We start from the raw sequence: 27,731 nt of genomic DNA, 5'->3' as shown, positions 1-27,731 counted from the left end.
GGACAGGGGTCTAAAATCAAGTGTGTCATGTAATGAATTACATTTTCAGTGATGGTCAATGCTATAAAGCTGTAAACATGAGATTTAAGTATTTCAATCTCTGAAACTGTCTTCTTTAGAACAAGAGGATGAAAGTAATTATCTCCTGCTTTTGTAGACAGCAGGGGAAATCTTAGTTTTGTGATGTACAGTCCGTGTCTTAGCAGAAAATTAGCAATATTCAGATGGGCTTCATGTACCCGATTTGAGCCAGGATGGCAGTAAAAGCCCAAGCAAACATTTGATGTACTTTTCCATCAAGGATCTCAGGAGCAGAGTTAACAGAGAAAGTAATTTTAAGTCCTCAGAATCCCAAGATGTATTTTCAAACACATAAAATCAGGCTGAGAAGTCTCACTAAGAAGCTGTCTCACGGAACGAAGCTGTACAGTAATGATATGATGACTAAGGTATTTTACTGTTTATAGTCCTAGGTTTTTGAAAGCCTGATTGATTCTTCCCAACTTGTGATATCACTGGAGGAGAGAGCTGAGGTGGTCTGTGTTTTTTTTTTTTTCCCTGACAAAGTGTTCTTCTGTGCCTGGTCCATGTGAGATCAGTGTTTGTCCTCTACCACTGCCTGCTTCTCTGCCCGCTTCTCTGCCCATTGCACTAATTTAGCTTGTCTGGTTTTGTTCCTTCTGGTGTGTACTGGGCCCATTATTAAATGTAAGAAGTGAATTCCAGAATGTTTAATAGACACCTCTTAGTGACAGGCAAATGATTGATCCATCTGGTTCTAAGAGGAGCAGCTGAAAGCATCACCTCTCTGGTGCTCCAGTGCTTGCTGCTGAGAGGTGGAGCAGCTGCACACCTCTGTGCCTGTCTGCCCTTGGTCTGCACGGGCCAGTCTCTGTACTGAGCCTCGTGTTGCTGCCTGGCTTGATACATCCCCAGGTATTAGAGTCCCACAAGAGGTTCAGGTGGCAATACCTGAGCCACCTGCTACTGTGCTGCCTCTCTGGCAGTTTAAGATGTCTGTGCATGCTCTTTCCCCCTCCCAATCCCTTAGGAATTCAACCAAGCTGGGGCACATCTGACCCAACAGGGAATTGTGCTCTTTTCCTTCCTCGGTGTCAAGGTTATCACCTGCACACTCACCTCTCTGGCTAGACTCTCCGGAAGAGCTACCGGAGCCTTGGAGCCTGGATATTCACATAGGAGTGTTGCTTCTTCTGCCTCCTGCACCCTGACAAGGCACTAAGCTCCTTTCTTCAGCAGTTCTAAGAACTGGCCAGGAAGGAGGGCTGTGGATGTACCCCTGGATGTTGTGCAGTGCAGTTGCCTGTATGAACCTCTTAAACCTCAGTGCCCCTCTAAAGGAGGAGCTGCTGGGTCCTATGGGGAGCTATGACACCCACTAGTGTTATGTTACACCCAAGCCAGGCTGGCAGGAGAAACTAATTTCCTTCCAAAGGGTTCAGATAGCTCTTGTTCTCACACTGTGCCAGGTTTCTTGGGCAAATACTGACCAAAGAGGTTAAAGCACTGGTTTCCCAAATCACCTGAGAAGAGCTCTCTTAAGAGGCAGCACCTGCTCAGATGTAGAAATTGGTACAGGCACCAGCCTGAAGATGCCTTGTGGTTCTGTCCAGATGTGGCTGTTACGGATCTGGATTAGCTTTTGGACAGGCCACCTCAAGGTCATGGTGACATGCTGAGAATCATCATTGAGATGGCACAGGTAAGCGTTGCACTGCTGGTGCATTTCCCTTGGCAGCTGGCAGGGTTCTTTCTCTTACCCTTTTGGAGTCAGTATCAGGCACCCACTTTTGCCATTAACTGGGAAACTGGGGATGTCGAGAAATAAAGTCTCCAAGGGTAAAACCCTCTTTTCATCCAGAGCTTCTCCCTCTTCCCAGGGTCTTTGGGTTTTTCCCTTTCAGCAGAGAGGCTGTCCTGCAGGGAGCTTGCCAGAGTGCTGGCTGCAGAGAAAGCATTACCAGTGAAGGCTCCTGGTGCTCTAATTCAGTGGGTGCAGAAGTGAGTTTGGAGGCACATCTGTCTGGGGGAGCCTCGGGACTGCTCTCTTCCCCAGTTGCAGTTGGCATGTTCTTGGCGAACGTTTGCTGCTGTGCAGAACATCCTGCACTCTGTTCACCACGCAGGTCAAGACATGTTGGAATTGGTGTGTAATCTCATGGTTACATGCTTCTGCAAAAGGACACACTTTTATTTGCGTGTGGGGTCTTTAAATGCTTAATCAAATCGGCTGAATTGTCTACGAATAAATTTACCCCTTTAAGGCAAAGCTTTCCAGCCTGACTTTTTTCCAGCATGATTTTGCGTTGGGATTGCTCTTTAGTGTTTTGATATTGTGCTTTATATCTATGAGTAAGGAACTGGGCCTTTCCTCATTGTTCTCCCAACTTCCTTATGGCCATTGCTAATTGTAAAGTATCCCTGGGGGAAATGCACAGGAAGGTCCTGGGGTGAATTAGTGCATTGTGCTAACCTGCTTAATCTCTGTATTGTTAACAGCGTTATGGGATGAGATGACCTTTGAGGAAGAAGGTGGCTGTATAACAAAGTATTGAGAAATATGGCCAGGCACTAGAGCAGCATTTTGGAGGGAGAGAAATCCCTGTGATGGGAGCAAAGGAGTCTTTGAAGCAGCTGTTGTTCAAACCCGGTGGCCAGCCAGTAGACCGTGATGAATCAGGAAAGGAATATAGATAAGGCAGAGCCATGTGGACCCCTCCCTAGAGTCATCTGTGAACAATGATACTCAATATGCTAAATATTTAAATACTCTTAAGTTTTGATAGTTTAAGTATACTTTTCTAATAGCGGATTCAACCCGATTCATACTTTTTTGGGCATGGAAACAAATGTTTGATATAGAATCATAGAATCATTTAGGTTGGAAAAGACCTTTAAGGTCATCGAGTCCAACCATTAAAGAAGGTCACATGCATGACCTTAGCTTACCCTGTAATAAGTCCTTAACCATCTATGCTTCTCTTTAGCTGTGGAATGGGAGTGTGGCCAGTAACATCAGAGCGCAGAACTTGTCCCCGTTTGAGCTGTTATCTGATGCCTCCAGACCCTCACTGTCTGAACTCTAGAAATTTCTTCTGATCCCTTCATACTGTATAGGAAAGGCTTTCATTTTAAAATTTCCACATTTTTCCGGTGATCCTATAATGCTGATCTGCAAAGGTGCCCTCTTCAGAGGGGTGAAGGAAGCTGGAGGTTAGAATTAGCCGGGCAGGGAGATGTTAGGGCTTTCAGTGGCAGGTAAAAGGTCTACTTTGCTTCACTGAATCAAAGAAAACTTTAAGATTTGTTGAAATCTCCTTAAAGAGTGAATGCAGAAGCCATTCATATCACCTACCACCCAAAGCTGGCCCTGGAGCATGTGAAGTCCTCGGCACATTGCATGTTTTCTCAAGCTGCGACACATCGCTGTTATCCTTCCTGGAGCCGTAATTGGGAGCTTGCCTGTACCAACTGTTTTGGTGGTGTTCTCAGAGCAGGACTGAGTGTGCTGACAAGTGAAGCAAATGCTGTATTTAAAAGATAAGCACTTTGAGAGTCCTAAATTGGAAGTGAATTGGAGTTCAAAATTCAGGCAATAAAATGTAGAGAGCTGGCATAGTCTGAAAGGCAATTTCTGTGTATATTTGCAAGAAGGATGTCAGTGGGGGGAGGTGAGTTGTAGAAAGATACTGGGACTTGCTTAAAAAGAACATGGCTGGTATCCAGGGAATTTAGAAATCGTAGGAAGAAAACTGGAGGTGTCTCAGCAGGCTAGATGGGGTGTCTGTGGAAATAAGGTACTTAAAGATGCAGACTGGCACCTCTGCTAAAGGGCATACGACCTGGATAACCAGGCAGAAGGGAGGCCTGAGGAGGGCTGTCCGGGAGCAAGGAGAAATGGAAACTTGTGTGTTATGGTGGATGGTCCCAGTGCAAGTGGGTAACGGGTTTTGTGCGAAAGGAGTTTGAAAAGAGGCACTGAGTGCTATCTAGGATAAAATAATCCTCATATAGCATCTTAATCTGTTATATTTAGCTGCTACATCTTTAGGATTCTCTAAGTTATCCTCCTAATGCCTCAGCTCTGTGTTAGTGCCGATCTTGTTTAACATGCCCATCAGTGATGTGCCTGAAGTTACGTTCTGTTAACTCAGTGTTGATGATGACATCTTTGGGCTTTCGGACTTAGGCCTCCTCTGACCTTGAAGACCATAAGCCCTGGGCATGCCCTGCTGGTTGGCATCAGATCACTGTTGAAATGAATGCATTACTATTAAATGCTTCAGGGTGTTGCCACATGCTCTTCAGCTGCACAGCATCACTGACACCCAGGAGCCAAACATCCTCCCTTCCAGGTGACCACTAACACAGTGTCTGTGCAAGATTCATCTCAGTCTTAGTCTTGATAGAGACCTGTAATAACAATATACAGCAAGGTTATTTGGATCCACTTGGTGATGTAACCATTCCTTGGGGATCCACCACTTCTCAGACCAGCCTTTTCCCCTGTATATCTTGAATCTTCTACCTTGGCTGTCAGCTACTCAGCAGTAGAGTACTGGACACTGATAGATCAGGCCAGTAAAGAGAAGTCCCTGAGCTGCAAATGGCTTGGGGAGCTGGAGAAGGGGGCTGAGAGCCTTGGGGAAAGTCCCACTATGCTAGGAATTTTCTTGTAGTTACTGTTCCTGTAGGAAATGCCAGATTGCTGCAGTACTCTGCAGCAGGCTGGATTGCTCTTGTTTCTTCATCTCTCCATGTCACGCTCTGTTTTCTAAATGTTTAATTACAGATAGATTGTAGTTTGTGGGTTCACAGCTTTTCTCATCTGCTTTTTGTCAAAGGTAAGCAGATGTACTGCCTGTTGCTCTGTAGAGTTGTGTTCCTTGTACAGCAGCTGCCAAGGAGCTCGGAGATAAAAACTTCAGCATATGGAAAAAATGGGATGAGAAGCCAGTTTCTGTGGCTGAGATGATCTTGTTTTGAAATATATCCAGCTGGTCTCTCATCCTCCCAAGTGTCTTGGTGTTGGCCCTCTGCTCTGTCCCAGGAAGCTGCTGCCTCCTGAATTCCACGAGCAGCTGGGGATGTGTGGGTTAGAGGGACCTTTGGTGCTTGACCCTGTCCGCCTGCTTTATCTGAAGATGAATACCTTAAGGGAGAGAGCCTTGTGCTCTCCTTGCCAGCTTCCCTCAGCCTCTCTACGGAGATGAGAACCATGCCCGTGAAATAGGATGCGATTACGTAATTTACATTGTGTTGCAGTTGGTGTTGTCAAATTTGCATTTATAATCCATACTCAAATAGGAGGAAGAACTTGAAAGCAGTCTGGTTTGTGGTTACCATTAGATAACCTGACTTCTGCTGTCAGCCGCTTGTCTCCCTGTGCCGTGCCATCCGGTGCATGTGGAGGCCAGGACTGGAAAGTACCCTGAGGATGGTGAGAGCTCGCTGCTCTAGGAAATGCTGCTGGGACTGTGGGCTCCCTCTGTATTCCCAGGCTGCCTCCTGGGGTGTTATCTGAGGCTCCCCAAGGCAATAAACACTAGTCATTAATAGGTTTAAATAATTTTTAAATGACGGATGTATAATGACTTTTGAATAACCATCCTAATTATAGTAAACATGCATAAGAGGGCTGAATTAACATCACGTAAATGAGGTTAATTCTGATATTTTAATGTGACTGCTTTGCTGTGCTGCCTGTAAGCATTCTTTTGTCATAATCTTTGTATGCAATTATATATCTGTTTGCAAATGATATTTTCAGTTCATTTTTAACATATGAAACCATGTCAGTCTTCTGACTTGGTTATTACTCAGCAAGAAGGATACCAGAACCTTTCAGTTCGTGGCACGGATATTTTCCATTTAATCAAAGTATGAACAATGTAAGGAAATAATTAGCTGAAGTGGTGTTTGGTTTTGTGCACGAGCCAGCCTCTGGAGGAGATCTGATTATGGTTTGCTTGTGGTGCAGGCACCTCCTGCGCTCCCTTGGTTGCTGCTCTGTGGTTGTAGCAGAGAAGCAGAAAGGAGAAAAGGAGAAAGGAGAAAACTTTGACTCATTAATCCTTGTGGATTTGGGGGCTCCAGAGCTCAGCCTCGGTTCTGTTCCGGAAATGACCTGTGCTGCTCCAGGTGTGTCATCTGTAAAGCTGAGAATGACAATTGCTATTCCACTGAGTCAGGTACCTGTGGCCTTATTGTGACAGGGGTGGTGGCGTGCGGTTACCATCCCACTGGAAGAGCCGGAGCACACTTCCTCCGCAGCAATCCACAGCGGTGCTGGTTGCTACATCCACGTCTCCGTGTGGTTTGGCAGCCCCTGTGGTAGCTGCTGAAGCGTGACCCATAGGGTGGAATACTTGGAGAGCTGTCAGCTTATTGTTAAGAGGCTCTGAAGTGAGATTTTACTGAAAGATTTAATGTTTGGCCAAATTCAGTTAAAGCAGAAGCATGGTTTGATTTCAGGGAGTGTGCCGTGCTCCAAAAGCACTCCACGTTTCAGATTTTCTAGGTCACTCTTGGATGCTCTATATTTTTTTTCAGAGAAATATTTAGCAAAAACTTTGACATTGATGATTTGTATTCTTCTGTCATCTCGGTCTTGGAGAGCACAGAGATACTTTTTTGGCAAGTTCTCCCCCTCCTCAACCCCCAGTCATCATCATTAGAAGGCTGTCAAGCAGCATGAAAAATACCAGCATGCCAACTGTAAATGCTAATTGACAGATAAGCAGCTGAAGTGGGTGACTCGTGCCATGCCTGACCTGCAGCAGTCTGTCTCCTGGCCCTGTCAGTAGCTGCGTTGCTTCTCGAGGAAGCGTGATCAAAGCGATCTGTGCTCACGTACCTGCACTACTCGGTAGCACGCACAACTTCTGCCCACGTGAGTTAGCTCTGCTCTGTTCGGAGAAGGAGGTGAGCTCTTTCCTTGTGAAAGTAATACGACTGCAAAGAGGTTAAGCTAGAGATGAGTTAAAACCAGCCTCATGAGGGGACATTACATGTGCTAGGAGTGTGGTCTGGTTTTTTTCTTACAGTTAGGCTTACCTTTACCATTCAGATCTTACTGATACTCTTTTAATGCTTCTGGTTTAACTGCCTTTGGGGACAAAGAGCTTGGAAACTGCTCTAGTAAAACTGCAGATTTGTTGCCGAAGCCTTGTGCCCAGCTGACGCACAGTCTCAAAAGTGCTTTTGGAAGGTTTTCATCACCTGTGGATGTCATGGCTAAGGGATTTTCCCTTTTTCTTTCCCTCTGTTAAAGTAACCTGTTCTTGTGGGGTTTGTCCCTGCCCAATGAAGGGCTTTGAGGCGTTGCTACTTGCTGTGTGCACTTTCTGCAAACAGGCTTTATGCTTTCATGGCATCACTCTGATGATGGGATTGCTCAGTTAATCAGAGTCTACTGACAGTAATATTTACCTACTAGGCCATCAGCTATTATTCCATATAATGCAGATTTTTTAGTAGCTTTAGCTGAAATGGCTTGTACTGAATTGTATCACTTAGACTAGAATCCATTATTGTGTCTCCAACAGACCTCTAAGTGAAAAAACTGTGTTTGAAAGATATTGAACAGTAGCATAAATCATTGCTCCCAGCAGTAAAGTCCTGATGCTCTGTTTTGATGAATTTGGCAAATCAGAGAAAACAGTAGAATCTGCTCATGCCCTTGGAAATCTAGGCATTTCCATGGCTGAGAGCTCAGTGTTCTAGTACTGCAGAGCTGTGCTGCCTTTTAAACCCTTCACTGGTGAGTCAACTGTGTGTTTACTGCTAGTTTTGAGGGGGAGGTTCCTGACTGGGAGGACCAGAGAGACATTTCTGTACCATACTGATTTAGAAAGAAAAGGCCAAGCTGCTCAGAGGTACAGGATGTTGAAAATCCACAAGGAGAATTAACGGGCATAGTGCAGGTGAGTCAGTGAGAGAGGTACAGGATAAAATGCACGAATATGGAAGATTGTTACAGTCTGGGTACCAGGCAGTACATGTGGCATACCTTGGGCTTACCCTTTTTTTTTTTTTACCCCTGAAATTCTCAGAAATACTTCCTGAAATTATCAGAAAATCTTTGTGATTTCACAAAGATCTGCTCAATTGAAAGTGGTGAACTGAAAATTAGAGCATCATCCAAAACATTTTGCAGAGAAAAGGAAGAAGATATAGATGAAAAAGAATAAGCAGTAACAGGGACTAGAGAAGATAAAGGTTCTGAAAATATTTGGGATGTAATCTAGCAATAGAGTGGGGGAATGAGGAATTTAAAGTGAATCCTGACAATGTGTGTCCTGAATAAAGGACTCATTTTGGAGTGTTAAATGATGATTGCAACCTTGAAAATGACTTTATCAAGAAGAAATCAGTAAGAGAGAGCTTGTTGAAAAAGTGAGCAGGCAATCAGCAGGGTGTTAAGGAAATTAGGGAGTAATTATGCAAGTGACACTTTCTGCAGTCTCCGAGAACTGAATTTGCAGTAGAGACCAGCACCACATGCACTTAAAAACCATTTTCCATAAAACCAAAAATAATCCTAAGGTTTTCTGGCAAGCTTTATCCTCAATGGCTGGTAGAAGGATGGATGAGTTGCCCTACCAGAGGAGGTGTCCTCAAATCTAGTGGTCCTTGTTTCCTGAGCTCGTAGGCAGGGCTGCAACTGCCTGCTGAGGAGCTGCTGTTTCCAAGGACTTTCCTGGGCTCACGGAGTGGCCGCAGCTCTGCTCGTGAGGATGTGCACCCTGCCTTCTCTCCCTGCCTGTGCTCGGTGGGTCCTGAGGCAGACATGGGTGTTTCTGGCCTGCTCTCCTGGCACCGCCCATCCCTTGAGTGTGCGACGTGATGCGATGTGATGGGTGCCCTGCCTAGGAGAGGGAGCGTGTTCGTCTCAGAGGGACCTGTAGTCCCAGTGGGACAGCCTTGATTTTCATTTCCCTGTCTTTCTCACTTGTGTTCCCTCATGTGCCTTAAAGAAGGTGCAGACCTTCGCCTAGACGTGTATAGTAGGCAATACTCCACTCTGTGAATAGATCCTGAGGAGATTCCTTGCATCTGAGGTTGCAGCACTGTGCTGTGGGTACACATGCCAGCCCTCAGCAAGCTCTAGGAACGGCTCAACTTTCTGTGAGACAAAGGCAAATCCATGCTGGAAAGCAGTGATTGAACAGCTGGGCGGCAGAAAGGAAACCCCTGAAGTGTTCAACGCATATAGGCCTGGTAGGACAGGATGGCCTTGGTCCATAAAAGACAGGCTGTGCAGCGGGGAGGTGGTGGAACCTGACCTTATGGGGCAGTGCCTTTGGTCTCCAACTTTCTCTGCTGTGCTTTTTCGTAGGGGTTAAAGTATTGTTGTTGTACCGCCGCTGAGTGATTCCCTCCCATGAACTCTTCCCTCCTACTTTACATATTCCCTAGCATCTCCCTCACGTTCTGCACAGCAATTTATGCATGGGTGTATCGTGACTTGTGAATAATAATTCTGGGAACTTGTTTTCTCATGTTCATGGTTTGCTCTGGGGGCTCTCACGTGACTCTGCTACTGGGTCGAAGTACCTGCGAAGCTTCTGACTCACCAGAGGTCCCCAAAATAGCTTGGGGCCATTTACAGCTCCCTGACTTCTGTCTGTACCATCCAGCAATGGGCCAGAAGAGCAGCCGCTCTCCTGGGGCTTGGGAGACCTGGGTCTGAGTCTGATTATTGTCACCAAGTCTTATACTGTGCTATTGGGAAATACAGACTGCGTGGTCTGGCAGTGCCTCCAGTGACATGAGATATCTCATGGCTCCATGCATTTGCAGCTCGGCCTGCGTCCTGCATGCCCAGGCATGGTTTGTTGTCCACAGTAGACGAGAGCCACCAGGAATCCTTGCTGCTCACTGCTTTTATGGGCTGCTCCAGGCAGGAGCTGGGGGACTTGCACCTATGACTTCATTTCACCCTTAAATCATCTGCATTTCAGCAAAGCTTGTGGATTTGTTGGGCTCCTGACATCTCTCCAAAGCATCATGCGTGGAGCTGAAAGCAGTGTGTCTTTGCAGGCAGTGGAGCTCCTCTGCTGGGGCTGCACAGGTGCCGAGGCCAGCCCCACCAAGGACTGGCTGCAGAGCAGCAGCTCTGCTGGCTGCGGAGCCAGTGGCTTTGCCATGTGCTGGCATACTTCTCTGAAGGAAAGCCAGGGTTTCAATGAGTGACGTGAAGACTAACCCAAGCATGAAAATTCTCTCACCTCAGTGGCATTTTTCCTTGTATTCCTCCTTAAGTAGCTGCCTTAAGGCCAGCCTGGGGGTGGCTGGTGTGAAGGAGGCTGTCCAGCTGCCCCTTTCTAATATGTGGACAAAAGCAGGTTAAAGCAGTTTCCCTCTCATGCTCTGGTTACTCTGTCTCTGCTCTTCCTGGGAGGTGGCAAAGCCTCTTCTGTCTAGTTCCTCTGGAGCTAACACGCAGCTTTGCGGCCCCGTGCTAGAGCAAGGCACAGGCAGTTTCCCTTCCACTTCCATGGCAAAGCTCCAGCTAACTGAACCAGGAGACTTTCTCCCCCTTTCACACTGTTTCACTTGTAAAACCTTTAGGAACCAGAGCTTTAACCCCTTTCTTTGCCTCTTGAGTAATCTGTGTGTGCTGGGTCCATTCGTCATTTACCCCCTTGTCTCAACAGGGAACTCTTTCGATCGGTGGCAAAGAAGTGACCCTTGAGTACACTCCGTGCCCAGAGTTTTGGCGCTGCAAACGTGTAAGTATGCAATCAGAGAGCTGTGTTGTGCTTCCCCTGCTGGCTCTCATGGCAGTGGCAGCAGAGAAGGTTGTTAGATACTCGCTCAGTGGCTGAAGGTCCTTAAGAGTAATACCTGTCCTGAAGCTCTTACTCTTCTAAACTTCTGTAGTTTTCCCTGCCTTGTTTTTGGTGCCATCTGTGAGTGCATGTTACTTTGGTACAGGTAGCTGGTGTTTTATGCACAAAGCAGTTAAGTCCCTATGCAGTGGTTCCCTTTTAACGTGGGGAAAATAGGTTGTGGAGCCTTTCTTCTTAAAAAACAAAATGAGGCAGTGATTCTTCCAACCAGAAAGGAACAGGCTTTCACTTTGGTTCACAGGTGTAACCTCAAGTGTCGTCACTGCCCAGGTAACCAGAGCTTTCACCACCCTAACAGTGCAGACCACCCCTCTGTCTCACGTGGGAACCTGTGATCTAGATTTGAGTGTAGTAAGCGCAGCAGGGAAGGAAACATGGAAATGAGTCCAAGTCCAGGCAGCGGTTAGTACAGACTGGAACTGGCCCATGTCTGGGGAGGCACAGTTGCCCAAGGGTCAGTTTTGTTCCCATGCCCTTCCCGCGGTTCCCCCAGAAGAGGCGCCTGCGGCTGCAGGAGGCTGGGGAGGAGTGCTGGAGCAGAGGGCAGGGTTGTTGCCTGCATTCCCACTGACTGCAGACCAGGAGCTTGCAGCAGGGCAGGAAGGGATGGGTTCTAGTTAGACTCCCACCTTGACCATTGGATCACACTGGGCTACAAAGACCCTTATCCAGGCTGATTGGATGCACTCCAGCTGCCAGCAGAGCTGTTTGGCGCCTTGTCTGTGCTTCCAATGCTCCAGAGATTAAGTAGAGATGGAAGTTTCAGGCGGCGGTTTCACAACAGTTCTCAGTACAATGAGAAGCAGCTGGAGTGTACGTCCCTACTGTTGCTGTGCATAAGCATGGCCTGAAAGAGCTTCCTTGTGCCCCAGAGCATTTGCAGAGCTTCAGTTAGAGGAAAAAAGAATGGTGTGAAAGAGAAGCAATGCATTTACAAAGAGCTTGAAGAGTTAGGAATGCTGTGTTTGGAGAGACCTGTGAAGACGGGGCACTTGGCTCTTTCCATGGTGGTTCTGGGTGGGATAACCATCCAAGTCTGTACAGCTCTACCTCTTGGTTAGCAGACACCTCTTCACTGACTCTCCCTGTGCAACAAATTACATCGGTATCTACAGTTCAGCTCAGCTAAGGTCTTTGTCACTGCTTTAGGAAGTGAGTTAAGATTAGAGAACACAAAGGTAACTTTGGATCCTTTGGAACAACATGCCAGCTAGCAGTATGGTGCTAGCATGCATCCTTTTGGTCCAGTGTCACTTCAGAGGAGGAAGGGTCCCATCTCAAAGACTTCTGAGGTACCTCCGTGGTGGGAACAAATCTGTGCTCAGAAGTTGTGTGAAAATCCTGTTCTCAAGGCAATCCCAGTTGTGAGCCATGTGAGCATTCCATTCCAGCCAAGGCTCCTGTGGCCATTACCCATCCTGTCTCAAGCTATCGCTGTAACTTTTCCGTGGCTGTTACTTACCTTCTGAAAGCACTGCAGAGTCTGGCTTTCTGGAGTAGGTTGTACCCACTGCCTTTAAAACATGACTTCCTCATGCTGTCCATCTTCCATTGCAGTGTAAGGTGTGTACTGTGGGCTACAGATCTTCCTGCTCCTATTGCAAGCTGCCCAGAGATGGTGAGTATATCTGGTCCTCTGTGCTTGGTCGGTTAAAAGTTTCATCTGCCCTGACAAGTAAGTTTCTCTTCTGGCTTCCCTGTGTCATCCCTCTTGGTGGACTAGCTGAGCACTGTGTAGGAGGATTATTAGTTTTGCTTCATTTAGACCCTTTTCCCTGTCCACACTAAAGATGTTACATGTGGCTGTGTTGCTACCAGGTTCTCTGTTCTTGTGAGACTTGATAGAGAGGTGTCTTACTGCACAAAGGCTTTCCTTCCTATTGCTCTGGCATTGTCCTTCATCCACGGAGTTACAGGTGGTGTGTCCTCCAGGACTGTGGGCTAGTACTGCTGGCCATAGGTGAGATGGCTTCCCCTCAACCCACCTTCCTAGGGACATGCAGTTGCACATTTTTACTATTATTCTTTTAAGGCTCTCAGATTAGAGGTGAGTCCATTTGAATTGCTGAACTCACCTTGCTGACTGTAAGAAGTACATGGAAAGGAGTTCTGCACCTTTTTGGGTGGGAGGGCACGAGATCCAAAACACCCTCCCTTGAGGAGCTGATTTCTTTGGGATGAGCAGGTATTCCAGGCACTCTGTGAGCTTTGACTCTGTATCTTTGAGCAGACTTCTGATGTTTTGTATTTCTTACCTGCATACCCCAGGCAGAAGGGCATTAAAATAACTGCTGATGCAGAGCTCTTTATTTACTGAAGCACTGTCCCCGTGGTTGTGCTTTCCTTGCACTGTGGCTCCTCCATCAGCATTATGAAGGCAGATTTCACATAGCTGGCCCAACACAACTGTGGGTTGTAATAAAACTGCCGAGGAGCAAATTAAACAGAGCCTTTAAGATGCTGTGAAGACAGATTGTGGTGCATGCTCCTTACTGACCTGCTTCTGTTGATTGTAAAAACATGTAATAAGGTAACCTCTCTATGACTATCCTTTAATTGCTGGGTGAAACAAAGCAACTCTCTAGGCATATACAGTCATTACTGCAGCTTTGCATGAGTTCTTGTGTGCTTTGTGACTGACGGTCTTGAAATGAACTTTAATATGCCTCTCTTACAGGGAGCAGGGCAGGCCCAGAGTCCAGAGGTGGTTCTGAGGGAGAGGACGCATCAGCTGAGCAAGAATTCAGTAAGAGAATTTCTCTCCCCATCTCCGGGGTTGTGCTTATGTCTGTGTGATTTGCATGGGCAGTTTTCGCAGCTGCACATGCAGACTGGTTTCATATGCAAATTTTATGTGAGGTTCTGCTCATGAAGTGTAGCCAAAGCTCTGCACGCTGCAAACTGCAGACAAATTAGTACAGGTCTGTCCAACATGAGCTGTGCTAACAGCCAAGCTTAAGTCAGTGTGCAGCTTTCCCAACATTTACGTATAAAATCGTCGTGTGTTCTGCCGTGTTGCCCACTGCCCAAACAGAACGAGAGTGGGGAAGTGCTCTGGGGGACACTGAGGAGTGAAGCTTCGCTGTGCCAAGTCTTGCACTCTCATTTTTCTCTTTGTGGGAAGAGGCTTCAGCAGCAGGTGCAGGGCTGGTGATGTCTGACTTTTCAGCCCCACAGCTTTGTCTTCCCTTTCCAACAGCTTTAGAAGCTCAGGTAGCGATCTCTTTTGAAGTGAAGCCAGATGCTTCAGAGGCCCTTCAAGCACAGAAACTTGATAGGATTTATCTTCTCTGTATTGCATAGCTAGGCTGGGGAGCAGGGTGTTTCCACATAATATCTGCCTCATCTGTGGTAAGTAGGCACCTGATCAAAATCAGTGATCATATTGTGATGCATTTCACTTAGAGATCATAGGGGTCTGCACCCAGTTTTCCTGTAGTGTAGAGATAGGGTGACAGTTACTAGCTGACACTGCTCAGCTATGGGTGTTCAAGAATACATCAGACATAGTAAGGATATCACTGCCATTGCAGGTTGTTCTGCATGTGGGATGAACGTATCAAACCCGTCCTTGATTCACGTTTTCCCAGGCAAAAGCCAGTCCTAAAAGGAGACCAGAAAGCCTCTTGTCTCTGACAGGAGAGGTCAGGTAAAGAAGCCCAACATGAAACAAGGCAGTGGAAGCATGAGCAGTATCTAGCTTGTCCCTTACACACTGTGTGTCTGCAGTGTGTTAAGACATGGGGATATGCAAAGGGCAGAACAGGTTAGCCTTTTATAAGGGGTGCTGCTGCAGTGGCCAGAAAACAGGAGAAGAAAAATACATGCTGAAACACTGTATGTGATACCAGTCCATTTCTCCTCTCTGATAGCAGAGGCAAAGCTTGAAAAACCTGAGCAGGAGTTATCAGGACAACCAGAGTCTCCAAAGCAGCCTCTCCAGCCCTCAGTTCCTGCTCCACAGCAGGAGTGTCAGCCTCAGGAACAGGAGCCAAGGAAGAGAGATGAAGGGAGAGAGCGGCGGCCCTCGCAGGAGAAGAGAAGGGACATGGACCGGCACCAGGAGCTGCCTTCTCAGAGAGAACCAGAGGAAGCCACACCACAGGATGGTGGAGGAAGCAGAAGTGAGTGACACAGGGCCCAATTTTGGATTTCTCTTGCTTGCACTCTGTGAGGCCATCTGCAGAAAGGGCAGCATTTCACTAAAACCTCTGGAGGCTGTTTCCATGTTGTGCAAATCCATGGCATCAAATAAGGGTGGGCTGTCCAGCTCCAACAGTGCTGGTGAATTGCCTTTAGGAAAGTTAGTTCAGGGCAAGCCGGCTTCAGGATGGTGCAGTTAGCACAGCAGCAGAAGTTACCCTGGGCTGAGCTCCTTTGAGGAGGGGTCCACCTTCTGCTCTGTTTTCTGGGAAGGAAAAGTTAGCAGTTGGAGGCAGTGCTCTGAGCATCTTCCAAAGTGGAGAGGAAAAAAGTGATGGCTTCCAGACTCAACCGCAAGAAGCCATGCTGTTGGTTTGAGTGGATTTAGTTTTGCCTGTGCTGTCACAATAAACTTAGATCTGAATTATCTTTTTTTACTACTTTTTCTTTCCTGGCCACCTCCCTCATTGTGCTGCCCAGCAATTATGCTGAAGCGTATTACTCGATTCACCCCACCAGAAGTGATCGTGGGGCTCCTGGCCCCATACGTGCGTCTCTCCACATCCAGCGTGCGCATCATGAAGAACAAGGCTGGACGGATGGGGCAGACCTATGGCTTCATCGAACTGGATTCACATGCTGTAAGTAGTTTCCTGCTTTCGCATGCTCCCCCTGTTGGCATCTCTAGTCTGTAGAAGTAGAGAAACCACAGAAATAGAAGAAATAGCTGTGCTTGTGAGGCAGCTGTCCTGGAGTGAGTCCTCTCTCCTGCTTGTCTGGCTAGGTACAGGGAATATCTGATACAGCTGTTGCTCTCTGGCTTTAGGAACCAAGGACTGTCTGTTGTCACAAGCTGTGATGCTGAGTGAGTTTCTTGCCTCGATACGTTTCTTTGTAGACCCTCCTAAACTTGAACACCTCTTGCACGGATATTTTGTTTGCAGGGAACTTGAATTCAATGGTTTCCGTCTGCAGAAGGCAAGAATCTTAATTAACAGGCAGTCCCACGTTGGAGGGTTCACATTTTCTAGTTCTGGGTGACTCCCAGACTCCATAGCTGTGCTTTGGCATTTGTCCAGAGGGTATTCACCAAACACCCACTTTGGGGCAACAGCACCCACAGTGTTACATTGTCTAGCAGCCCTAGGGGAATATAGTCCCTAGATGGCTGCTGAAAACAGTCATAGGACAAGCAGAGAACCTAACAATGTGTTTATGCTTTTTGTTGCATCCTAAATACCTTTCACTAATATTTAGACAAAGATGGTGTTTTTCCTGTCCTACTGTGATCATCATGGAAGCACAAAGCCTTCCTTTCAGGCAGGCTGGAGTTGGGAAATGGGCTTATGTTTCCTTCTCATGGATGTGAAATTCTCCTTTCCTTTTACAGGAAGCGCTGAGGTTGCTAAAGATACTGCAGAATCTGGATCCCCCTATCTGCATCGATGGACGTACGGTGGAAGTGAATCTTGCTACAGGGAGGAGAAGGTATAGACAGATGAGGCGGGAGGCTTGTCCTTCGTGCAATGTGCTGCAAGGCTAGAGCTGTGTTGTCAGACCAGGTGCTTAAAGGTTAGCACATGAATTATTACAGCCTAAAAATGTGTTGAAGAGGTGAAGGCATCAGAGCTAGAAGAAACTTTGGTGCTTGAGCAGTATGGGATTAATCATCATATTGCATGGCCTCTTGTTGTCCAGCCATCGCATCCCATTGTGAGGGAATTAATGGGTTCAGCTTTTCAAAAAGCAGTTGAGAGATGCATTTTTGTGGACACAAGAAAGAGTGTGGTCATAACTCTTGTGGTGACAGTGATCTGCAAAGTCTATGTCTCCTGGGATGGACACAATCCAGCATGTGGCTAGCAAAGATGGTCTTTCTGCCTTTATGGGTCCTGCTGATCGTTTTGAATATACTGACTATTTTGAAGTATATCATTCTGATATACTTCACTAATGTGAAGCCAGATTGACATTAACCTGCAACCTTTATCTCAACAGGAATGACTATGGGGAGCACGGTGACAATTCCTACTATGGCCCGGTAGGTCTGCACAGCTTCCCTGCAGGTCGCCAGAAAGGGAGGGAGCACTGGGGGTTATAGGCCTGGCTTTGTTAGGCTTTTTCCCTTTGGGCTGCTGAAAGTTCAACATGTTTGAAGGTGGGATGGTAGTGCTCAAGTATGCTCTTCACAGCTATTCTGCCCCTAACACTGTGTTTATAATGCGCATAGAAGTGCAAGTCAGAGTGCAGATGCTGCTTGAGGGAGTTTGGGGCTGGATTACTCTCTACCATGCTTTTACAGAGTGACTGAACTGATGACTGATCTCAGTTCCCGGCATGAATGTTTCTTCTCCAGGGCTTGTTACTAGACTACAGGGCTCTTCGTACTGAATGGGCTGGAGGCTTTGATACGGATTGCCCTGAGCACCTCATTTAAAGATTTATGGAAGCTACAGAGGTCTTGTGCTTAGGAACATTGTCCATTGCTCTGTAGGTGAAAAGCTATGTCTGCTTGTGCTCTATTTAGGGTAGCTAAATAAGCTGTTTTCCTGAACTTTGGGCCTGTGAGAGGGAGGAGAAGCAATATGATGTTTGTCAAAGAGTCTCTGATCTGTTTGTGTTGTTCAATTACTCCAGGGCAGAAGGGGCATGAGAGACAGGAGGGGCGGCGAATCACAGAGACGCACCAGAGCACAGTGTAAGTTAAGCTCTGCCTCACTCCTACTGTGGAGACTTTTCTTCCTTAAAAGGGCACTGACATGTAGAAATCAGCCCAAAAATATTTTTAAAGGCTAAGAGTAGGTTTGTTTGCTACACCCACTTCTGAGTTCCTTTGCCAACTTTGTTTAGTCACATTTTCCTATCTGATGATGTGTTTCTCTCTTACTGTGCAAAACTACAGGCAGATAAAGGAAACTTGCTGCGTGCTTTTCCTTGTTGTGGTAAACTGATGGCATAAAATCAGCCTGGCAATTACGAGATGAGACGGAAGAAAATACACTTTATGCAGCAGTGCCAGTAGCTGGAAGAACATTCCTGATTGTTTTACTAACTTACATGTAGTATCGCTGAGCTCTGTCTAATAACACTTTGAAAAGGAGAAGCATTCCTTGCGTTATGGACCTACCCTTAAGGCCTTTGGCTTTTCCTGTAGAAACAGTTTGCTCCCCTTTTCCTTTCATGCACCCACGGGCGGAAGGGATGTGGGGAGTGTCATCACTTCAAACAGCAGACTGTTTGAAAGAGCACAAATCTTCCTTGTTCACAGGGGTGGGTGGACACAGAGCCTTTTACTCATTACCCCATTCTTAGGGAAATTACTGGATTTTGTGTCTTTGTCTGGGTCAACTGTTGTGGTCTGGTGATCTCAGCACAGCCCCTGTAAATGTGTTTTGATATGGAAGTTTTGCCAGAGTCCCAAACCAGAAGAATTTGGTTTAGAAAGAGAATTTGAAAACCTATCTCCCTTCTTGCTCCTTAAAGAAAAGAAGATGTAGATCAAGTGATATGAGGATACTCATTCCTCTCTTGCCAGGAGAGAAAAATTCTTCTTTTCCACGCTTGATCCTTCCACCAGTGTAATATTTGCTCATGCTTTTGTTGTAAAATGCAAGTTCTGCCTTTGGAAGATTCTGGTGTTAACTCTTGTCTCTCTGTTCAGCTCCTTCAGATGTGTCCACATACATTTATGATCCTGAAACTGGGAATTACTATGATCCCATAGCTGGGACATACTATGACCCCAGAACTCAGGTGAGTGCGTGGAAAGGAAGCTTTACACACAGTCCGTTCTTGCAAACTGCCCTTCTCTGGAGAGATTTTGCAGCTAGATCCTGAAGATGGGCTAGCACAGGGCAGTATAGAGGTTTCTCTCACTCAGTCCTCTGACCTGTATAAAGGGATACACGTTCTAAAATGTCAACTAAATGAGAGGCTAGGAACCCATTACCTGTGTGTTGAACCAGTTACTGTAGGTGCCTCTTTGGCCTCTGAAGCCCTGCCTTTGGAGGGTTTTTGGTCCCCTCTTCACTGAGTAGACTTATGGGCAGAGCATCCTTGCTAGATTTTACTGAAGACATGTGATATGTGACTCTCTGTATTAAGAGATGGATAACAGAGCTCAGTTTTCATCTGTGGTCTCTTTGCTCCCTGACCCCAGCCAGCCACAGTTACAAGGATGCCAAAAAAGCGCCATCAGCAGACGTTCTCTGGGACTGTCATCCTGGTTTTGTGATACTGGAGATGTTCATATTCTGGGCAAGCAGGGTAGTGCTCTGATGACCTGGCTGTGGTAGACTGTCTTCTGCCCCAGCAGAGTTCTGAAGCCTTTGCCCTCAGCTGCCTGAGGCTCTGCTGTCCCTTCTTACTGGGCTGGTCTCCCCAGCCTAAGGACAATAAACCCAATAAGGAGATTGCAGGGGTTTGGCTAAGTCTGTTCTAAATGTCTCTTTCAGAGGGAAGTCACGATAGACCGAGAAGCCTGCTCATCACCTACAGAGAGCAGAAGGCGGCGGCATGGGAGCCAAGAACGGACAAATGAAAGGAAGGAGCCTCACAGCAGGGACAATAGGGACAAAAAGGAGAAAGGGAAAAGTACTTCTGCTAAGGTAAATCCCTCAGGCATCAGAATGATCAGAGATCTGAGGCCAGGAGGCTGAGATAAGAGAGGTCAGAAAATAGAAAGTAATTTATAGAGAATTCAAAAAGGGAGAGACAGTGAGAGAAGATGATGAAATACGTGGGGTCAGCAGCAGGCCAGGAATGTGGTGGCTGTCCGGCCAGGCGGGAGTAAGTTCCTGAATTTTTTCTCTTGTGACATTAAGTCAAGGCTTCTCATCCCTTCCTTACCGTAAAGGATTCAGAAACATCCAGGTAACTGAGACATGCATTTCACTCACACTGCTGAAAGCACACAGCTATTGTAATAGAGCCAACAAAAAAATAGCTGAGAAGTTTAAACATACCAAGTCAGACAATAACAGAGACTCAGCTCTCTCCTAACTGCAGTTCCTGCCCCCTGCAAACATCACAGACAGGTGGAAAGATGAGGCAGGCGGTGAAGATGGACTGCAAAGGTGAACTGAGATCAAATGCAGATACAGCCTGTACGGTCCCCCCCAGAGCCCCAGCCGTGGGACAGTGCCCTTCAATGCTGCTGCCAGGGAGCAAACACTGCCTCCCCAGTGTGGGAGCTGCTGGTTGGGAGTAGCTGCCCAAAGTGATGTTTGAGCATGGGTGTTTGAGCACAGCCCAGTGCTGTGATACTGACTGGGCCTGAGGAGTGCCAGGAGAGTTGGTAGAAGTGATTTAGCCACGAATGCAGAAACTTTGTTTTCTTCCTTGCCTTTCGGTCTGAATATGCTCTGTGGCGTGACCTGTCCTGGGCAGTTGGGATCCGAGGGGTGTAACTGTCCCTGAGGCCAGCCAAGGAGTCTCATCTGGTATGGAGGAATCCTGCTTTCAGGGGCACTGACCTAGGAGAAACATGGTCTTGTCTGAATGGAGGATGAAAGCACCTCCAGTAGAAATCCTCCCATCATTTCTCCTGGCTGCCTGGTTTCTGTGGATGCTCAGAAGTAGCTTCCTGGCTGCTCTGTGCACTCTCTGACCCCTGTGCTGCTTATGGCCTAATGCCCCATCTTGTTTTTTTCAGAATGAGCCTGGAGAGGAGAGGTTCTTTGCAGAAGATGTCTTCAAAAAGCCATTGCCTCCCTCTGTGAAAAAGGATGAGAGTGCAGGCCTGGTAAGATGTTGCACAGCACTTGTCTTCCACAGTCAAGTAGGAGTAGCTAACGAACTGCTAAACTAGAGCATGTCCAGGGCTTCAGACTAGTTCTCTGTAAAGCATGTGAATGTGAAGCCTCACCCCAGCCTACTCTGTGCTGCTGAGCATACAAGTGAGCATCGCAGGCTCATGCTGTTGCAATATTGGGTGACTGCAGTCTCTGGTGTTCTGTGTCCAGTGTAAGGAAGATCCTGAAAACACCACCACGCTGGTTGAGGCTGACCATATATTGTGCCACAGACACAGCAGCAAAAACTGGTGTCGTCCTTTCCCCTCCCCACCTATAGTACTTGTGCTTAGTCTCGCCTCTCACAGGCAAGTGGGACTGTAACTCTTCCTGGAGTGGTGGGTTTCTCTGCTCCCGTGCTGGCTGGCTATGGGGGTGGCTTTGTGCCTGGTCCCTGTGTCTGTTGTGCACACACAGAGGTGTCCAAATGTGACCTGGCCCTGCCCCAGCTCCCTCACTGGTCTGAGGCATGGCTGGGGCTGCTGTCAGCATCACAGTCCAGCCGCCTGGGGCAGCATGGTGAGCTGCTGCAGCTGTCCCTGAAACCAAGGGCATAGCTCCAGGAGAGCTGTGGATTCCCCAGAATGGGAATGTCTCCCACCAAAAACACCACCTCATTTCTGCCAACTGCCTGGTTTCCTTGGAGGCCTGATTAAATGAGTGCTTAGCTGTTGTGTGCACTGAGTCCACGGTGTGGTGGTCTTAACACCTCATCTTGATTGTTTCAGAATGAGACTGGAGAGGAGAAGTTCTCTGCAGAAGACGTCTTTAAAAAACCATTACCTCCCTCTGTGAAAAAGGATGAGAGTGCAGCCCCTGTAAGTAGCTTCATAGGATTGGGTTTTGCCTTGTTTGGGTCTGGGTACAGGGCTAGAGAGGCTCACCAGAACCTGGCCGTGACCTTGGATGGCAGAGGTGCCAGCTTCTCATGTCAGAGGAGGGAGCATTGGAGATGGAATGTTGAAGGCAGTTTGGTTTATAACTCTGAGCTTGGTTGTGGGCTTCTAGCATGGGGAAATTTAATACCTGCATTTAAGCCGTGTCTCCTCACTCAAGCAGTCCTCAGGCAGAAAACTTCCAGCCACCTGCAGACTGAGGAAGGCCAAACCTCACTGATCTCCATTGCTAGAGGAAGTGACTGACAGCAACTCCCTGCCAAATAGCTGCTGCTTCAGTCGGCTTGTGCTTAGGTGTGTGGCACTCAGGCACAGCCTGTCTAGAGAACAGAAGGGTTTCTACCCTGTGGTGTTTACGTGCTGGCCAGCCAGCTTCTTTCCATTCCTGGCCCGTGCTGCTGGAATGCTGCTCTCAGGCTCTTGGGCTGGAATGGAGACAGAAGTCGCGGGGAAATTGGTCAGGGAAACAGAGCCCTGCATGACAGCACAGGCTTGATGCTACAGATTGTCACACTTTTCTGCCCCTTCCCTCAGCCCAAGGTGGTGAACCCTCTGATAGGACTTCTGGGAGAGTATGGAGGAGACAGTGACAATGAAGAGGAGGAGGAAGAGGAGGAGCAGTCGCAGGCTCAGTGGCTGCCACCTCCCCACCCACCAGCACAACGCGAGGAGCAGCCAAGGAAGGCCAAGGCCAGCGACGACAAGTTGACCGACTGGAACAAGCTGGCCTGCTTGCTGTGCAGGAGGCAGTTTCCCAACAAGGAAGTACTCATCAAGCACCAGCAGCTTTCCAACCTGCACAAGGTGTGGGGGAGCTGGTGGCTGGGGGGCTGTGTGTGTGCTACAAGCTGCCTTTGGCTCAACAGCTCTGGGATCTGCACGGGAAAAATGCAGCGGTTGGGTGGGAAGAGCAGTGATGGATTTGACACAGTAGCTGGCAAAGTGCCCATCCAAGCTCTGTTCAAAGCATTGTGTGAGCTGCTTGTTCCTACCACAGGAGTGCTGTAACATCAAGGTGTGACTTTTTAAGCTGTAGCGAGATAGCTAAGGCTTGGGGAGAGTGGGGTGCTGGCACACACAAGTGTGATAGCAGTAAGATAGCACATGCCCCCCCATGTTCTGCGCTGCCTTTGAGCTCTTGCTTCTAGGAGGCCCAAACTGCGCGCAGGTTAAAATAGGACTGGTTGCCTTCCTTACTGTGGAGAGGAAGGGCTCTTGGCCTCTGTGGGGGAGCAGGTAGTCTGAGCTGCAAGAGAAGCTGCTGCACCTGGTGTAGTGCAGGTGCAAGAGCGTGCTGCTTTACCTGTGCTCCTTAGGGGTGGAGCAACTGACCCTCACAGCTTGTATTCTCTGCTGACACTGGCCGCTGTTTTCCTCCTTCCAGCAAAACCTGGAGATACATATGAAGATCAAACGATCTGAGCAGGAACTGGCGTATTTGGAGAAGAGAGAGCGTGAGGTGGGTTGGCAGTGGTGAGCAGATGTGTTTGTGGGCCTGCACTAGGGGGATGTTGGTCGCAGGCAGACCCTCCACCTATGCACCTGTATCTGCAGCCTGGGCATCAAATGCCTCCCAAAGGATCTCAGACTGAACTGTGGGCACACTCTGCACTTGGACCTGTAGATAGTGCTGTGACTTCTAAGGTCTCCCTCCTCCCAGAAGCTCCCGGAGTGTTGTCCTGCAAGCCAGTGGTGGGCTCTGGGCTAAGTGGGACCCAAATTTCCATCTAAAACTGGTGTGGTGTGTGGGCTCTAGGAATGGGAGAGCTGTAACTGTCCGTTGTTTGGAAGGTAGCAGAGCTCTCCGGGTGCCATAGCTGGAAGGCTGCCACCACAGGTCTGTGTCAGCCCAACAGATGCCATCAGGACAGAATAAGTGGACTGTGGGTCCTAGAAATATTCAGTGTTTGTGGGTCCCCAGGACAGATTTCCAGCCAGCTGAGGATGAGATAGACCTGGCTGCAGAGCAGTCTTCTGTGGAGCATTGAATCCTTCATAGCTCCTGTACTTTGTTCTTTCTGTTACGAAGGGGAGATATAAAGACAAAGGAAATGACCGGAGAGAGAAATTCCAGCAGATGGATTCACCAGAGAGGAAACGACTCAGATACGACCGGGACTCAGAGAGGTAACGGCTGCTCTTGGTTAGATCTCTTTGGGGCTGCTGATGCCAGGATGGCGCGTGTGCTGCTGGCGCACCAGGGCCAGGAACCAGCCGGGGGTAGATCTGCAAGAGTAACAGCCAGACAGGCTGTGATTCTTGTGGGTAGAGTTCCCCAAAGTGTGAGCCTGTTGTGCTGCAGGACGTCTCAGAGAGGGCAGGAGAAGGCCAAGAGTGCAGGAAACCAGGGTTTAGGGGAGAGCAGAGAGAAGCAGCTGCCTGGTGCTGGAGGGGTGAGATGGGGGGTTTGAGTGTGCCTGGCCAGGCGCAGGCAGCAGAATGCAGACTGTTCCCATCCACCCCGTCCTTAAGGCACTTGCTGTCCTCCTGTCCTGGCATCTAGCCACTGAAAGAAAGAGCAAAGCTGCGTTTCATCTGTTCCACTGACTCAGAGGAACACTAGGAGCTGTTTCCATCTCATTCAGAGTAGGTGGAGGAAGAAAGTGCGTGCTGTGCGGAGCTCTCGAAAGGCCTGCCTGCTGCAAGCTCGCGTGTTCCAGTGGGCTGAGGAGCTGCTAGGCATGTGTGGAAGACAACTGATTATGTGCCTGATCCCTTCTGGTCCAGCACCTCAGAAGGAGACCTTTCCTCTGTCTTGCAGTTTAAAAATCCACATCTTCTCTTTCCTATGTTTTCCTGGAATAGCTGTGGATAAACTAAAGCAGTTTGTGTGCAGTGTCATCAGCAGCCAAAAAGTAGAACTTGCCTGAAGGAAGCTATTTTTTGTGCTGAGCGGTTTTCAAAACTATGGGGTTTGGTTAATGATCTTGGATGAGTAATGACCAGGTGGGAGAAAGGGTGTCTGAATCAACACTGCATCTATTGAGCAAAATGACCACAGCACTGGGAGAAAACAAAGATCTAACAGAGCATCAGGGATTAGACTTCACTTTCTAGCTCTTGCTAAAATTCGAATTGAGAAACACAAGCACAGAATGCTCCTGGCTTGCTTATACCATGAATGTTTTGGAGCCTGAGCTCATTTCCTGTGCCCTGGTGTGTTTTCCCCTGAGGTGAGACAAGGATTTATGCGGTCAAAGGTGTCTGAGGCCTGCACACAGAATCCACCGTGTTGGTTTCCTTGGGCGGTGTGCTTCCTGCAAGCAGCTTGGGTATCCCTCAGGAGAGGCTGGAAAGTCAAGGAAGGTGCTGTTAGCAGAGCTAAAAACCCATGGCATGTGTTTGAAGCATTGCAAAACCGGACAATTGATTCTGCCTCTTTTGCAGTGACTATGACCCAAGGATTGATAGTAACAACAAAGGGAATCGAATGTTGCAGTCCACGGGGTGGAAAAAGGGCTTTGGCCACAACCAGCAGGGCACAACATCACCCATGGAGGTGAGTCTTCCCTTCCTTTCAAAACACATCCCTGTCCTTCAGCTGGTAATGTCTCCCAAGCCAGCTGGAGGGAGTTCCCAGCCGGAACAAGAGTCAGGCTGCAAGTCTCGGCGCCCACTTGATGAAATAATACGTGTGTGCTAATTAACTTTGCAGGCTGGGAGGGGCTGCAAGTATGTTGGTGGTGGAAAAAGGTTAGAATTTATATGGATCTGGAGGGGCTGAGAATAGAGTAACAGTGAGTAGGGAGGGTGTGAGCATCTGATTAATACCTGCCCACTGGCGTTTGAGCAGGTCACCAGCTCAGTGCTGTGCAGCCATGTGAGCTGGGGGTAAAGGTGACCCTGCTCTGGGGAGGTGTGAGCGCAGCCAAAGCCATGGGGCACGTGAGGCTGTTTGTCTACTCTGCTTGTGAGGCTCTCGCTGCCGTTCTGGACTTTGGATTTCGGAAGGGAATACTGGGGTACATTATCTGATGAGGAGCAGAGTCCCCATCAGCAGAGGACTTCAGGGATAGGCAGGGTTGGGTAGATCCTGCCTTCTGGGACAGACTGGTCTCCCAGTGGACCTTAATTTGCTGCAGAGGGTTTATCTTACAAGCGGCCTGGGGCAGGGATGGCTCTCCCTCGTCCAGGGGCACGTGAGCAGCACCGTGCCCTTGCGGCTGCTGTCACTTGGTCACTTGTGGCAGCAGGTTTGTGGCCTGGCTGCCTCACTGCCTGGTGTCGGCGCCTCGCCGAGGGGCGGGCGGCTTGCAGTGCAGCTCACGTTGCGACATTCAGCTTGCAGTCGAGTATATCATTAAAGGCAAATATTTGAGGCTTCGTGACGTGTGTTTGCTTGAGCCCACACACACAAGGCAAGATTTCCTCTTCAGTGCAGACAGCAGGAACCAGCCCCAGCTGTTGCTCAGTCCTCATGGAGAGTTTCTTCTGGCCATAAAATGAGCTTTGTCAAAGAGCCAGCTCCAGCAACACGCTCTGGGAGGTCTGACCTCCGACCAGGGCTCCGTGGACTGGATGGGGAGCTGACTGCAAAGCACAGCCCTTGTACAATTCCTATAAAGGCCTCCCAGAAGAGCCCTAGAGATGGGCTTTCTTCTTGCTTCCAAGTCATGCTGGGCAAAGCCATGTGCCCACTTCAGTCCCACAGGACTTTGATCTCTCAGCCTAATTGATGACATCTCTGGTATTCAGTAAGTCGGACTTAAAAGCAAGAGAAACTTTCAGCCTTGGGCCTGCTCTCCTGGGCTAACTCTAGGCAGGTATTATTGAATAATTGAGATGCTGGCTGCAAAAGCCAGTCGTTAAAAACTGGTTGAAATTCAAAGCGAGCTACCAGAGCCCACGGGAACTCTATTAGAGGAGAGAACAGCTGAGCTTGTGCAAATGCAGGCTAACTGCAAACAGCTCCCCGGGAGCCCAGCTCTCTTGCTGGCACTTTCCTTCGCTGTGTTTCGATCCCCGCTCGCACACAGCTGCCTCTCGCCTGCCAGTGCTGCCTGTTTTGGCTGCCCGCTCCCAGCCCACCGTATGCTCCTCTTAGTCTGTGGTTTGATTCTCGACGGGCGTTTGCTGTGTTTCTGTGGCCCGCAAAGGGCCAATAGTTTTTCCTGAACAGCTTTTGGAGAAACACAGTGCACTTGCTGTTCCTCCTCTCCTGGATCCACACAGGAGCAGTCAGCTGTCCTGAAGCAACCTGGGGGAAGCTTTTTCTTTACGGGCAGCCAGCAAAGAGGAGAAATCACTAACACAAGCTGTGTCTGTTTTCAGGCAGAAAATAGGAAGAAGGGCCCTGGCCTGGGGGCCCAAGGGAAGCCCAGCAAGAGGCAGTCCAGCGAGACCTACCGCGACGCCGTCAGGAGAGTCATGTTTGCCCGCTATAAGGAACTTGAGTGAATGGTGGAGAAAACCCCAAGCCTGTCTCTCTCCATCTCTGTCTCTTTCTCTCTGTGTCATGTTCTTCTGGGGGTTTGGTCTTTTTTTTTTTTTTTTTTTTTGGAATTGTTACAGGTTTTGCTGCTAGAATTTTTTTAATAAAACTGAAAATTTGTCAGTGCTTGTCTCTTGCCTAAAATGGTATGTTTTAAAAGCATGTGATGCTTTGGAAGATTCCCATCATGTTTTGCTCTCTGCTGATGAGGTCCCTGGGAGTTGCAGCCATGTCAGTAGGGCTGGGACAGGTTTGGTCACTTGGTGGCCCTACCCAGCAGTGCCACTGTCCTGCAGTGCGTTCCCTGCCAGCTGAGGGACGGGTGCTCCTGGTGCGGTGTACTCACGGGCCAGGGTGTGAGCTGGGAGCAGGGGACAGCCCCAAGGCCTGGGAGGACCCGTGTGGGATTCATCCTGGCAGTTATTAAGAGCTCAGTGGCTAAAGGTGGGGTCTCACTGGGTGTCATCTGGGCTTCCCAACCAGGGCAGAGCCCTCCCCTTCCTCCCCACAGAGCCCAGGGAGTGCTGGGTCACCAGACAGTGTTGGGGACCCTCGTGGGGACGTGGCCATGCTGGCCAGGGTGCCAGGGCTG

At 48.4% G+C, this 27,731-nt stretch overlaps 1 protein-coding gene across 2 annotated transcripts in view; it reads left to right on the top strand.

The window, feature by feature from the left end:
• The window catches only part of RBM6 (RNA binding motif protein 6), a 59,447-nt gene extending 32,183 nt beyond the window's left edge, over positions 1 to 27,264 (top strand). The window contains exons 7-23 of one of the 2 annotated variants that reach the window (XM_074836505.1): positions 10,683 to 10,757; positions 12,435 to 12,495; positions 13,555 to 13,623; positions 14,753 to 15,001; positions 15,501 to 15,661; positions 16,411 to 16,508; positions 17,019 to 17,061; positions 17,658 to 17,718; positions 18,682 to 18,773; positions 19,475 to 19,627; positions 20,674 to 20,763; positions 21,541 to 21,630; positions 22,243 to 22,512; positions 23,093 to 23,167; positions 23,738 to 23,835; positions 25,096 to 25,207; positions 26,980 to 27,264. In XM_074836505.1, coding sequence (XP_074692606.1) covers positions 10,683 to 10,757; positions 12,435 to 12,495; positions 13,555 to 13,623; positions 14,753 to 15,001; positions 15,501 to 15,661; positions 16,411 to 16,508; positions 17,019 to 17,061; positions 17,658 to 17,718; positions 18,682 to 18,773; positions 19,475 to 19,627; positions 20,674 to 20,763; positions 21,541 to 21,630; positions 22,243 to 22,512; positions 23,093 to 23,167; positions 23,738 to 23,835; positions 25,096 to 25,207; positions 26,980 to 27,105 — 1,923 coding nt within the window. In that variant the 3' untranslated portion in view covers positions 27,106 to 27,264. Of the gene's footprint in view, positions 1 to 10,682; positions 10,758 to 12,434; positions 12,496 to 13,554; positions 13,624 to 14,749; positions 15,002 to 15,500; positions 15,662 to 16,410; positions 16,509 to 17,018; positions 17,062 to 17,657; positions 17,719 to 18,681; positions 18,774 to 19,474; positions 19,628 to 20,673; positions 20,764 to 21,540; positions 21,631 to 22,242; positions 22,513 to 23,092; positions 23,168 to 23,737; positions 23,836 to 25,095; positions 25,208 to 26,979 lie in introns of both variants that reach the window. The other variant, XM_074836504.1, reaches the window with a different exon arrangement.
• The last annotated feature ends 467 nt before the right edge of the window (positions 27,265 to 27,731 follow it).

This window comes from Strix aluco, chromosome 11, assembly GCF_031877795.1.
Source record: "Strix aluco isolate bStrAlu1 chromosome 11, bStrAlu1.hap1, whole genome shotgun sequence".
Taxonomy (NCBI): domain Eukaryota; kingdom Metazoa; phylum Chordata; class Aves; order Strigiformes; family Strigidae; genus Strix; species Strix aluco.
Note: the sequence above shows the minus strand (reverse complement) of the source record. Positions and strands in the feature narration are given on the sequence as shown.